The 13,268-nt window shown below is 48.5% G+C and overlaps 1 protein-coding gene across 3 annotated transcripts in view; it reads left to right on the top strand.

Moving 5' to 3' along the window:
- The window catches only part of BRCA1 (BRCA1 DNA repair associated), a 560,494-nt gene that overhangs the window by 288,241 nt on the left and 258,985 nt on the right, over nt 1–13,268 (top strand). For all 3 annotated transcript variants that reach the window (XM_069634200.1, XM_069634199.1, XM_069634201.1), the window contains exon 12: nt 7,555–7,720. In XM_069634200.1, the coding sequence (XP_069490301.1) occupies nt 7,555–7,720 (166 nt within the window). The remainder of the gene's footprint in view (nt 1–7,554; nt 7,721–13,268) is intronic.

The following is a 13,268-nucleotide window of genomic DNA, read 5'->3' as shown; positions in this document are numbered from 1 at the left end:
AGCTATCTTCAATACTTCCAGTATCATGTTGATGCGGCGGTGCGGTCGTACTGTAGCAATGGTCCAATAAAACTTTGCTGGATTCTCCGGACACATTAATTTCATGTTCTGGCCATTGGACATGAGCATCCCGAGTCTCAACATGCCGCGTCTGAATTAATAGTTCCTCCATAGTGTAAATGGTCTGGCAAGCAACATCTGTCATTCGCTTCACTGTCTGTGTATGTATAGTTCGTAGACCCACGGGTAACTAAAGGACATATTGGAAAAGGGATGTTCAGTTTAAACACAAGATAACGTATAGTACAATTGACTGGAAAAAAACATAAAATAGTCCCCAGCACAAAAAAAATTCTAAAGTTATGAACTGTTTGTAACTAACCTTATTTTGGTTTCTTTTCTTTACAACTTTTTTGACTCGACCTTCAACATCTGCACGCTGTTGCTCCGATACGTATCCGCATGTCTCCCCTTCCTCTTGCGCTGCAACGGCTATATTTTCTGTATCCGCATAAACCGCACGGAATGAGGCTCCATCGACTCCCTGAAACACAGTATTTTCATTACGGTGTATCAAAATATTGTTAGCGTAAAACGCACATGAGTACGAACACACATGTACATCTCAATAGCCAAACACGATTTAAACATTGTATGGACAATCAAACGACAAGTATTCGAGCTCTGATGACCTAGTTCAATGGAGATGTCAGTATCCATACCTCTGGCTCTACATGGACTGCCACGAATTATTGTATTGAAGAGGAGGCATCAGCAACTCCCTGAAACACAGTACTTGCGTTAGTATGGTTTTCAATATCGTAAACATAACACACACTTGGGGTCGACGGCATAGGTACATATAAAGAGATGACCACAAATGTTGCATTGTCTAAAAGAATCAAGGAATATTTAAAAATGATCAGATTTAATCGACTTATTTCTCCGATTTCTTTACATCTGCATCATCTAAATGGGATCTTGTGATTGTAGTGGAAGCTCCATCATCTCCCTGAAACACAGTACTTGCGTTAATAGGGAAGAAAGTATAGCAAATGGAATCATGTTATATGATCACGCTCGATGGAGCTGTCAGTATCCATACCTCATGCTGCTGAAGAATATCTAGGGCTGTTGTCAATGTGGTGCGCACTTCCGAAAGCTGTTGCGCCGATTCGTATCCGCATGTTCCCGCTTCCACCGGAATTACTTGAATGTCAGGCTCTGCATCAAGTGCGTGGGTTGACGATTCAACAACTGCCTGAAACATAGTATTTGCATTAGTAAGGATTACAATATTGAAAACACAACACACGCTTTGGGTCGACCGCACAGGTACTTATCAACGGCTAACCACAAATGAAACCTGGTGTAGAACAATCAAAACGACAAGTGTTCCAGTCCCGATGATCACGGTCAGTTGAGCTGTCGGTATCCATACCTCGGGCTGCTGAAGAACATCTAGGGCTGTTGTCATTGTGGTGGACGCTTCAGCATCTCCCTGAAAGACAGTACTTGCATTAGTATGGATAACACTAATTATAACTGAAAACAAACACCAGGGGACGACAACTAAGGTGTATATCAATTGGAAAGCACTAACCAAACAATTGGGAAAATAATCACACGATACATACAAACTATTACTTGACATGCATAAAACAAGTCTGTAGTGGAATAGCCAAGTATGATTACCTGATACGCGCTAGAAGTGGTTGATAACTGCGAGCACGTGATGGAAGTAGAATGTTCTTGCTTCAGATTCAAGGGATAGTCAAGAAGTTTTAAAGGTAAATTATTGTTTGATAATGAAATGCCAATATTTAAAATTGCCGTGTAAGGAGACAGAATACTTGAGTAATGCGGAATATAGCACAGTTCCCTTTGCCCATATATAGATTTCGTTTGTGCGTTATGAAATCTAAAAATAATATATTGATGTCATTATTCAAAAAGCTATACACTCTTATCAATGTCGAAAGTATTACAAATTGGAAACACCTAAAATATCAATGAATCCATTCGGCTACCTACACACTACCGCAAGGCCTAAAGCTAAAAACGGACACGTGACTCACCAGTGGCGGATTGTGGATGAATAGAGTGGGAATAGCGTTTGCGAGCAATTTTCGTGTCGATCGCCGTTTCTTCTTCTTTGTTACCCAAGATGTGGTGTACATGTTCGAGAGAAAGTGCCGGCTGCAGATGCGGTATCGATCACCCCTCTTGTCCTCAAAGACTTATTGGACTCTACTTTCCAGCTCATCCAGTGGATATCCTCAATGTCTGACCCATTCTCTTATTCGATCAACAGTTTTCGGGAATACATGCATTGTAGTGCCTTCAGATTTAGCATGGGTCTTCGAAGGGCAACCGCTAATCGAACAGACAGGCATTGTTGAATGTTCTGAAAAGTAAATATCAAGATTATTATAAAACCTTGTTGAATAAAAATGTCATAAAGTAAATTAACCATACCATGCTCAATGCAAGGTTTGTTTTGGTCGCCGGAACTATACCAGTTCATCATGTGCGGCTTAGTATTTGCATAAGTTACAGAAATTTCTGTTTTGTCTTGCACGAAAAGGAACCATGCTTACATTATAGACTGGACCCCTGAAGGATGCAATTCGATGACAATTGACACAGATGAAAATAAATAGATCTATTGATAGCATAACAATTGAAACTCAAGTCAATAGCAATGAGACCAATGACCATAGCTCTATTGGGTACTGTAATAGCAAATAGATTGAATGTAAAAATGACCGAAATATGACTAGAATACATGGCCTTACCTTGACCAACAAACAGTTGGATTCAGCAGGCCGAGCAGTATGTTGCAGGAGAACAGGTAGATGGCCACAGGTAGCACACTGACGAGTTTGCTCGAAGCGGTCATAGATAGTACGGCGACGAGCAGATTAGCATACATCTCAGTGCTTCTCAGGTAGAAGGTTCAGGAGTTGACTTGCAAAGCACAAAGATGTTCTCATGAGACATATCAAGTGGTTTATAAAGTATTAGAAACAGGGGTGTGTTTGTGAATGAATGACGTGTGTATGTCGTGGTATTATGTTTATTGCAGGGGGGCGGCCTGCCTCAGGAGAGGCCTGCCTGGAGACACAGGGTCTGAGGAGACCATGTGAGCGATGGCCCCTGGGCGTGGGATACCTTTTTGAAGTGTACATGCTGTTTGGCACCTTGGCCGCTTGCGCCCGTCACAGCCCCCCATGCCAGCGCTCATCCCCGGGTGCGAACCGCCTTTGCTATAGGGGGTGGGATGGATGGGCCTGGGGCGTGCAGATAAGGCACAGGAAGACTGCTGAATGGAGACACACTTATATGGATTGCAGGGGGGCGGCCTGCCTCGGGAGGCTTGCCTGGAGACACGGGGTCTGAGGAGGCCATGTGAGCGATGGCCCCTGGGCGTGGGATACCTTTTGAAGTGTACATGCTGTTTGGCACCTTGGCCGTTTGCGCCCGTCCCTTGCCCTTGTGTGATGTTAACTTTGCATGACATTTGCATAGACGGGAACACTGAGCAGGACACGGGGCATCCATTTTTGTACCCCCTTTCCACTCCATTTTGGTGACCAGACCTCACTGCGATAGTACAGCGCGCAGAGCACATGGCCCACAGCCTCGTTCCCACTCTGACTGGAAAACTCCAGAGGTATTTGCAACAGCTAATAAATGTAACATATCACTCTGAGATCACGGTCCTGCATGTGAACCGGCCTGAACCAAGCACATAGCTCGTTCATCTCCACAAACGTGTCCTTGCCCACGCACCCTCGCCAGTGGAAAGTTACTGTCATGATGCCTACCTCCAAGGAGCCAGGCCGGGCCCAGCAACCCCAGAGGCAGACATCATTTTCCCCAGGGAAGTCTCAGCGGGCCCAAGTCGGGGCCCTTTGGACTCAGTCCTGGCGCCTTAGGCGCCAGGCTCATAGCGGACCCCAGTCCTGCCGCCTTAGGCGCCAGGCTCATAGAGGATATGTGTTTAAGTGCTTGGGTGCACACTTACCTGATGCAGACCTTGCTGCTTCATCCAGGCCCTCTTGAGGCCTGAATGGGACTACTTTACCTGTAGGACTACTGCACCACCCGGGTGTGGTCGGGGAAGGATACATACCAGGAACTTCTTCCAAGGCTATTTAAACCCCACCCGAACAGCCACACGTGTTTCGCGTTGTTCTGCACCTAGCAGCTCGACGCTCACCGTGTCAGCTCCTGCATCCTGACTTCAGCCACGCCTGCCAGCACCCTGGAACACCTGCAAGGGGAGAAAGGAAGAGAATAGGAGAAGAAAAGCCCTTACCTGCTAAATCTGCACCCCGGAGTCATTTCTCCAACGGCCCTGAAAAGGAAGACATCATTTTAAAGGCATTTTGTTTCGATCACTGCAGCGCTGCATTTTACTCACCTTTGCAAGGCGCTTCCATCTTCAGCAGCGATCTTCCGAATTCAGCTACGCCCCGGCGCCTAGAGGAAAAAAGACAAAGACATTGAATGAGCGAATGCAAAGACATTACCTGAGCGCTCATCCAGAACTGTTTCACTTCGGGTCGGCGCCATATCTCCGGCACTCCGAACCCCGGCCCCTAAGGGGATAAAGACATAAGCATTAGCGCTTGCTGCAATTAGACAACGAACATTATTATTAAGCTTGAACTTTTGAACAGAACTTTTACAGCGCCTTACCTGAACAGTCGAGCTTACCTGAACTCCCATCAATCCTCAATCCAGTGAAGTAACTGGGTTTCAACGCGCCCCTGCATCAGAAGCAGGATGGAGAGCTCATCCTTCCAAACCCTAAGGTGAGGCTTCACTGGGAATCGTGGAGGAGGTATCGTGGAGGGTTGGAAGGGAGTGGGAGGCTTGAGCATTGTTCCACAGTTGGTAATACTCCCTTTTCACGCACAGGAGGGTATCCAACGAGCCAGGGAAGCCAGAATAGAGGGGCCCTTCCTGTCCATCTTCAGAGTTCTGCGCCTTCGACGCCGCGCCTCAGTGGGAACCAGGTGAGCGTTAGTTACTGCCATTCTGACCCTGTGTCCCTGCAAGGTATTCTCTTCATGTGCCAGACCACTGACCACGCCATGATGGCCACCTAGCAGATCCCCAACTAACATTAGACCCCTAATGCAGTATATTGTTGCCTATCAATAACAAATGCCACATATCGGAGATACTTGTGAGCACAGACCCACACTTCAAACAGTGTATCATAGTGGTCAAGACCCTTGACCCAATGCCTGTATCATCCAGTGTTAATTGATAGTATTGATATATGTGACTTTTATAGAGACATAACCGACTGAAAGACTTTGAACAAGTGTTATTTAGTGCATGCATTATTGATAATATATTATGTTAGCTTAGATAGTGACCACCCCGCTTCACAGCGACCTGAACTTGACCCATTCCGAGCACAGGTGTCTGATGTCCATCCTTGAATGGAGACACACTTGATTGATTTAAAAAATCGAAACAACCATTGTTAATATATGTGGTTTTTTTTATTTTGTAGCTTATTTTGATGACACAAAAATACAAAACTTTACACATTGTGCAGTTCAGGTTGCAGCACAGCGAGAGAAAATCCCCTGTACTGACCGCTGTCACTCGAACGTTTCTCTCATGGCACGAACGGCACAGGCGGGTATCACTCTTCGAACGCGGTGTCCAAGCCTCCCGTGAAGCCACCATGTAAAGGAACGATAGGCCACCAGCCTGTACCACCTGTGGAAAGGAATGAAACAAACTTTTTTTAAATTACCAAGATAAGTTTAAAAAACGTTTGTTGTCAATGACAATTCTTGTAACTAATGGCATTCTGTTTGGACAAATGCTATCTAGACACTGCACACTATTGAACGACTTTCATGCGTTACAATGATATGTATATGTAATTTTGGATATAGTAGAAGACCATGAAATAGGAGTGGCATGACAAGCAGAGTATACTTACTCGTTAATCTGATTACGAGGACGAACAGTTGCGCGAAGTTCGTGCATAAGCACCATCATTATCCTCAACACGGACCGTGTGAGGCAGGCTGCCCTGAAGTCTGGCAGCTCGGTGATGCACTGCGGTCGTGGCTCGCCTTCTGAAATGTAGGCCACACATCCCGAGTTTTCGCAGCAGTTCTCCTCGGTCGGCATTAGCTCGCACCAATTGCATGTGCACCAGGTGGAAACACCGTCCATGCGACTAGGTCCAGTGTCTTTATCCGTTGATTCGTCCTGCCAACTGCTGTCCGAAGCCCCATCGTTTTCGCGTGTTTCCCTTTCCAGTAGTTCCTCCTCAGTATACTCTGGCTCGTACATGTAGGGCATTATTGTATCCATTGTGTGTTGCACAAACTAAAATAATTGATAGCGGTGGTACTAGTATCTGTCCACACGGGCTACAAGCAACGAAGGTAGCTGACCAGAGCACAGAAACGAGTCACAGAATACTCAAAGTAACACAGAGAGAGGAATGGAATCGAAAATCTGCTACTGTGTGTTGTGAAACGGTCTGTTTATACTTATTGAGGAAAGAGGCGTCCTGCCACTTCCATGGCGACACGTCATTAGCTGAAGCGCAGCCAATGTTGACACGAGAAGTGCTTTGGCGTTGTGAAATGGGCGGTACGCGTCTGCTGATGACAAGCTCAGGGGCGGGGGATATGATTTAGTGCCGCAAAAGCAGGTCAGCCAGGGCGATGGGGGAAATGATAGGATTATCACAAAATGGCAGCTCCCTGGTGCCTATTTTCACGTGTGTTTAATGGACGAAAACTCAGGTAAGGTCCATAGGAAATTTTTCTAAAATCGGGCGACTTGGGCTTAAAAACACATGGCCGACCCGTAGGGGCAATAAAACATTTTGACCGAACCATTCCTTTAATTTTAAAAGTGAAATGTACACTTTATGCTGAAGGCTCCTGCTAGAATGCACAGGTTCTCCGAAGTCCCGCCATGATCAATTAGGACTAGGCCCTTTCCCGTTCAAATACCTCAGTTAAAATAACATCCGTATGAATGATTGTGATTTCTAGTTAAACTAGTAAGTGTACAATCTGCTGCATGTATGTTTTCTTTGTGCAGGATCCCTAGTAATAGACCTATGTAAATCTTTCAAAAACACTTTACAATCTTCTGATTTTTTTTTTTTATTTTTTAAATACTGTGCCAATCACCATCGTAGTAGTCTTACAATGCCAAGACCCTAAACGTCCTTGAATCCTTTTCATATTTGCTGATTGTTGGGTTTTTCTTTGTGTTTGTACTTATTACAATGCCGGAAATATTTTATCCATGAGAGTAGAACGTTCACAGGAAGACTGTACTTTTTGGCTACTTGATCAATATTTCACTTCCCTAATTTCCTTGGTCCATCCCTTGCTGATAGATCTAACAAAGCCCAACGTTAAACCCTTTATCAATTGAATTAAAATGTCTGTACTTTGCATTACATACAATGCTCCGTAAAGTTCTCCAAGCAGGCTGGTTTGTAAAGCAGAAGTCATTGAAAACTGTATCCATTTCCTTCCACAACAGCAGCGTGCGATCATGCAGAATAACCTGGAAAAACTACAGAAAGAAATGGCTGTCCTGCAGGCTGTTTTGGAGCAGAACGAAACGCAAGATTTAGCTGTCTCAAGCATCCCCCTGCAGCACAATGCAACAGACTTTCCCAATGGCAAAGTGGACTCATCTGAAAAAAGTATGAAATTGTCACGCAAGTGTATCTTGGAGTGTGAATGTTTCCTTATGATGAGTTGCCTGAATGGTGATTATGTGCCTTTTTTGTCACTATTTTTTAAATGTACTTTATTGACTTTTCTGTTACAATATCGACTCATTCCCCCTCCCTATTCTTTTCAGACCTATATTTCGAGGGGATTGGGTCCTCCGACATATTCCATATCTATGACAGTAATCCCCACAGCTGTGCTCCTTCGGAAAATCTTTTGGCGTCTGCGTCGATGACGTCGATACGCTGTCCTCGAGGGCCTCCGTCGAGCCAACGTCACCAGAAGTTATAAGTAGGACGCACGACGCCCGTAGCCTCAGTTCCGTTTTTTTCTGCAAACGTTTTCGCTTCGGAGATCTCGTGGCGCCTCGACTCGTCTGAGTTCTGTTCTTTCGGTTCCTCGAACCTGTTAGTTTGTGATATCCATGATGTCTTTGTCTTCTTCTACCCCAGGGCCGGGTTTTAAGAAGTGTCGGGACTGCGGGTCCTAGGTTTTCATTGACTGATTCGGACGTCGCTTGCCTCTGGTGCTTCGGTGAGGACCACGACACAGATGACTGTGTGGACTGCCAGTCGCTTACATCGAAGGCTTTGCGGGAGCATAAGAAGAAGCTTTCTGTAGGTAAAGTGGCCAAGCCCCAGAAGTCGAAGTCCACCGGCCTTTCGACTGACGATTCAAGGGGCGACTCTTTGCATCGTCGTCATCGGTCCGGGGGGTCTCGGTCCCGGAGTAGGTCCCGCCATTCCTCTGCCTCTTCGAGGCACTAACGGAAGCGTCGTCACCGGTCGCCTTCCTCGTCCGAGGACTCTGCCCGTCGGCGGTTTGCTTGTCCCGACAAGCTTTCCACTCTTGCCGAATGAGATTCATTTCGGCAGGAGATGATGGCGATTTTTCAGTCGCAGGGCTCCGGTCCGTCCGCGCCGTCGAAAGTCAACGGCTGTGACCGTGCTAGAGACACCACTCGCACTCCTTCAGGCTCGAGCAGTCGTCGCGATCACCGGGGCATTCGAGGTACCGGTCGGACAAGGATGGTCGCTCTATACATGCCCGTTCCAGGTCTCGGTCCTCGACGCCCTTGAGACCGTTGGAGCCTGTGAAGTCTTCGAAGAAGAAGACATCGACGCCTTCGGGCCGAGGTCATCGAGGAACTCTCGAGGCTCCGCCTCCGAGGAAGCCGTCAATGCAATGCCAGGCTGTCGAAGGACACGCTCGGGGCTCTGCCCTCGAGGACTGTGTCGAAGCTGTCGGCACCACGCTAGACGCCGATTCCATCAACGCCTTCCTCGATGCCTTTCGAGGCTGTTTTGTCTGAGGTACCCCATGGCACGGGTGAATCCCCTAGAAAGGCTCTGGCCAAGGCTAAAGATATCTGTCCCTTTTTCTGTGCCCTCATTCCAGCCTCTGGATTATATTTCCGAGGTGGATGAAGGATCTGAGGAAGGGTTGGTTCCTGATACAGTACCAGACGAGATTTTGTCTAGTCATAGCCAGATTGAAGACCTGCGTCAGTCGTTGCACGACGCCAGTGGTCTGGACACCTCTCCGGAGGTGGAGTTCTGTAGGCCTGAGCCTGGCACTCATGCTGGGTCCTCATACCGGCGCCTTATGTCGATGGTAACGGAATACTTGGGGTGTTCTGCGCCACCAGTGGATTTTCTGCAGGATGACCTGACGGATATCCTCGACCAAGGTCCACCAACTGACCCGGTACTGCCATTCCATATGGCCTTGCAAAGAAGGGTGGCAGGGGCTTGGACTGCCCCGGAGAGTCTCCCGGCAGTGAGCAAGTCTTTGCCGCGAAAATACCATCCAACCAGTAGCAACACCTGCTACTTGACCAGGAACCCTCTCCGGAGAGTTTGGTGGTGCAGGCGGCTATGGCCCCAGCAAAGCAGGCGTCGTACCCTACCGTCCCTCCTGATGGGGACGACAAGCGTTTTGATGGCTGGGCGAAGAAAGTGTTTTCTTCAGGGGGTATGGCTTAGCAGGCAGCCAACTCTGTGTGTGCCTTGTCACGTTTCACGCACACTCTGTAGAACTGTATTTAGTTAGCGGCTGATCACATTCCCGAAGGGGAGGAACGGGATGGTTTTCTTGCTATGGTGCAGGATGGCATGTGCGAGTACGTTCAGTCGGGTCTGGACACGGCAGATTGTGTCAGCCGGTATATGGAGGCAAGCACCATAATACGCAGGTTTGCGTGGTTGCGTAAGTTGGGGTTTGCTCCTGATGTGCAAGGCCGGCCCCTCAACATGCCCTTTGATGGTGAACATCTTTTTGGCAGCAAGGCTGACGAGAGCCTTGAGAGGTTGCAGACCTTCAAAGCTGCAGCGAAGTCGTTGCTGCAGTTCACCAACCTCTGCCTTTTTGTCCTAGGGGACAGCAATGGAGGGTAAGTTCCTTTCGATATTACTCATCCTTTAGTAGATCGAGAGGAGCTGCAAGTCAAAGGGGCCAGCTGCAAGTCAAAGGGGCCACCGTAGGAGTGCCAGAGGTGGATAACCGGGTACTCGAGGTGCCAAGGCCGCTTGGGCAGTTGCCTCTTTACCCTCAGGCAATGCCGCAGCCGCTTCAGCTCAGTCATGAGGCCATGTCCCATGGTTCGCCGGTTGGGGGAAGGCTGGCGCAGCATCTTGTAGAATGGCGTGCCATTACTTGAGATGTGTGGGTTCTGGAGATAATAGCCCACGGCTACTGTCTTTCTTTCCGGCAGAGGCCTCACGACAGTCCACCAGGGAATCTCTCTTTGAAGAGTCCAGATCCACTCCTTGCGTGGGAAATACAAGCCCTGCTGGAGAAAGGTGCCATAGAACTGGTGCCTGTAGCAGAGAGAAAGAAGGGATGGTATTCCCCTTATTTTTTGATTTCGAAGCGAGACTGGGGATTGAGACCCATCATGGACTTGCACGGTTTGAACAAGCTCCTCAGGAAGGACAAGTTCAAGATGGTTACTTTCTCTCAAGTCCTCCAGGCCCTTCAACTTCAGGACTGGTTGGTGTCTCTCGACCTCAAGGACGCTTACTTTCATGTGCCGATCCATCCCAAGCACAAGAAGTACCTGAGGTTCGCGGTTGGCGACTCGCACTTTGTTTCGGGTCCTGCCGTTCTGATTGACCTCCGCCCCGAGGGTTTTCACCAAGCTCATGGTGGTGGTGGCAGCGTATCTCAGGAAAGGGGGGATTCACGTCTACCCATACCTGCACAATTGGTTGATCAGGGCAAGCTCTCCTGAGCAAGTCCTGGATCATCTGTCACCTGCCACTCCCTTCACAAGCTGGGCTTTTCCCTCAACTTAAAGAAGTCCCACTTGACGCCAACTCAACGGCTCCAGTACATCGGAGCAGTGCTCGACACATCCCTGGGGCAGTGTTTTCCTCCCCAGGTGAGGGCTCGTCACATTCAGCAGATGGTACACAAGTTTCAACATGCCCAGAGTCTCCCGGCGTTCAGGTTCTTGAGGTTGCTTGGCCACATGGCATCCTGCATTCTCTGGTGCCAGAGGCCCGGTTGCGGATGAGATCTCTGCATTGGGCTCTCAAGATGCAGTGGTCACAGTCCTCCGGCAGGATGTCGAACCCCGTTCAGGTGCCGCCCTCGGTCGCTCAGGACCTTCTGTGGTGGGCCGACAGGCAATCTGATGGGGGCTCCATTTTGGCTACCCTGGCCAGAGGTGACGATCGTGACGGACGCATCCCTCACGGGATGGGGAGCTCATGCCAACGAGTTGACAGTCAGCGGTCGTTGGTCTCCGTCGGAGTCTAGACTCCATATCAATCTGTTGCAGCTGAGGGCCGTCAGTCTTGCCCTCAAGGCTTTTCTGCCAACTGTACGAGGAAAGAATGTCCTGATTCTGACAGACAACACAGTGGCCATGCATTACCTCAATAAAAAGGGGGGGGGCAGGGTCACTTCCTCTGTGCATGGAGGCGATGCAGCTCTGGTTTTGGGCCATCCAGCAGGAAATTTCGATCTCAGCAGTTCATCTGGCCAGAGACGAAAACGAGACCGCGGACGCTCTGAGCAGGCAGAGCGCGATCTCACGAGTGGGAGTTGGCTCAGGAGATTCTCCTGGAGATCTTCGCCCTTTGGAGGACCCCTCAAGTGGATCTCTTCGTCTCCAGTGTCAACCAGAAGTGCGAAAGGTTCTGCTCTTGGGAATTTCCTCCAAGAGGAGCCTTAGGAGACGCGTTTGTGGTGGAGTGGTCCTTCCTACTGCTGTACGTGTTTCCTCCAGTCCCCGTCATCCCGCAAGTGCTGCAGAGGTTAGAGGTTCGGTTCCCGGATGATCCTCATTGCTCCAGCATGGGGCCAGAGGACATGGTACCCGGACCTTCTCGACTTGTCCATCTGCCTTCCACGTTGTCTTCCCTACCGAGACCATCTGCTCTCATGGGAGGGGGGGTCAGGTTCTCCAGGCAGAGGTCAGATCCCTCAACCTTCACGCTTGGCTTCTGAAAGGTTGCGGTATAAGGATTGGGACCTCCTTGAAGACGTGATGGAGGTGTTGTTTTCAGCCAGACGGCCGGCAAAAAAGGTCCTTTGCCGATGGAGAAAGTTCTGCGACTGGTGCAGGGTTAAGAATGTGGATCCTTTTGAATGTGACATTCCTCTGGTTCTGTCTTTTTTGCTTTCTTTAGCCCACAAGGGCCTGCAAGTGGGTGCCATTAAAGGTTACCTGGCTGCGCTGTCCATATTTAAGCGCTCGTCTGAGGAGTGTTCTTATTTCAAAATTCCTTTAATTTCTCAGTTTTTGAAAGGGCTCGCTAATGTGTTCCCACCGTCACCTTTCCAGGTGCCCGGTTGGGATTTTAACCTTGTTCTCAAGTTTCTAATGGGTGCTCCATTTGAGCCTTTACATTCTTGTCCTTTGAGACTGTTAACCCTTAAAACTGTATTTTTAGTTGCGGTCACTTCTGCTCACAGAGTGAGTTGCAGGCACTTTCAGTTAAGCTACCCTTCACTGTGTTTCATAAGGACAGGGTTGTCCTTGGAGTTCGTCCTTCCTTTCTTCCGAAAGTGGTGTCGGAATTTCATTTAAGCCAGAAGGTCATTCTTCCAGCATTTTATCCTCCTGCGCATCCTGGTAAGGAAGAGGAGAGGCTCCATAGGTTTGATCCTAGGAGAGCTTTAAGTTTCACATTTCACGCATGTCCCGGGTCAGAGTGGATGATCAGCTCTTTATAGGTTACGCTGGAAGGCGTTTGGGACAAGCTGTTACTAAGCAGACTTTGTCTAGATGAATTATCTTGGCAATTTCTGAATGTTACCGCTTGGCAGGCAAGGACCCTCCGGTAGGCTTACGGCCCATTCTACTAGGTGTATGGCTGCCTCTACTGCCCTGCAGAGGGGTGTTCCTATTCGTAACATCTGTGAAGCAGCCACTTGGGCTTCGGTCCATACTTTTTGGACAACACTACTCCCTAGATTCTATCCATGGGCAGGATCTGGCCTTCGGCAAAGCGGTCCTTTACTCTGCAATTTGATTGGGCATTCTAAATTTTCTATATTCTAAATTCT

Source organism: Ambystoma mexicanum, chromosome 13, assembly GCF_040938575.1.
Source record: "Ambystoma mexicanum isolate Mex_15411 chromosome 13, UKY_AmexF1_1, whole genome shotgun sequence".
Taxonomy (NCBI): Eukaryota; Metazoa; Chordata; class Amphibia; order Caudata; family Ambystomatidae; genus Ambystoma; species Ambystoma mexicanum.
Note: the sequence above shows the minus strand (reverse complement) of the source record. Positions and strands in the feature narration are given on the sequence as shown.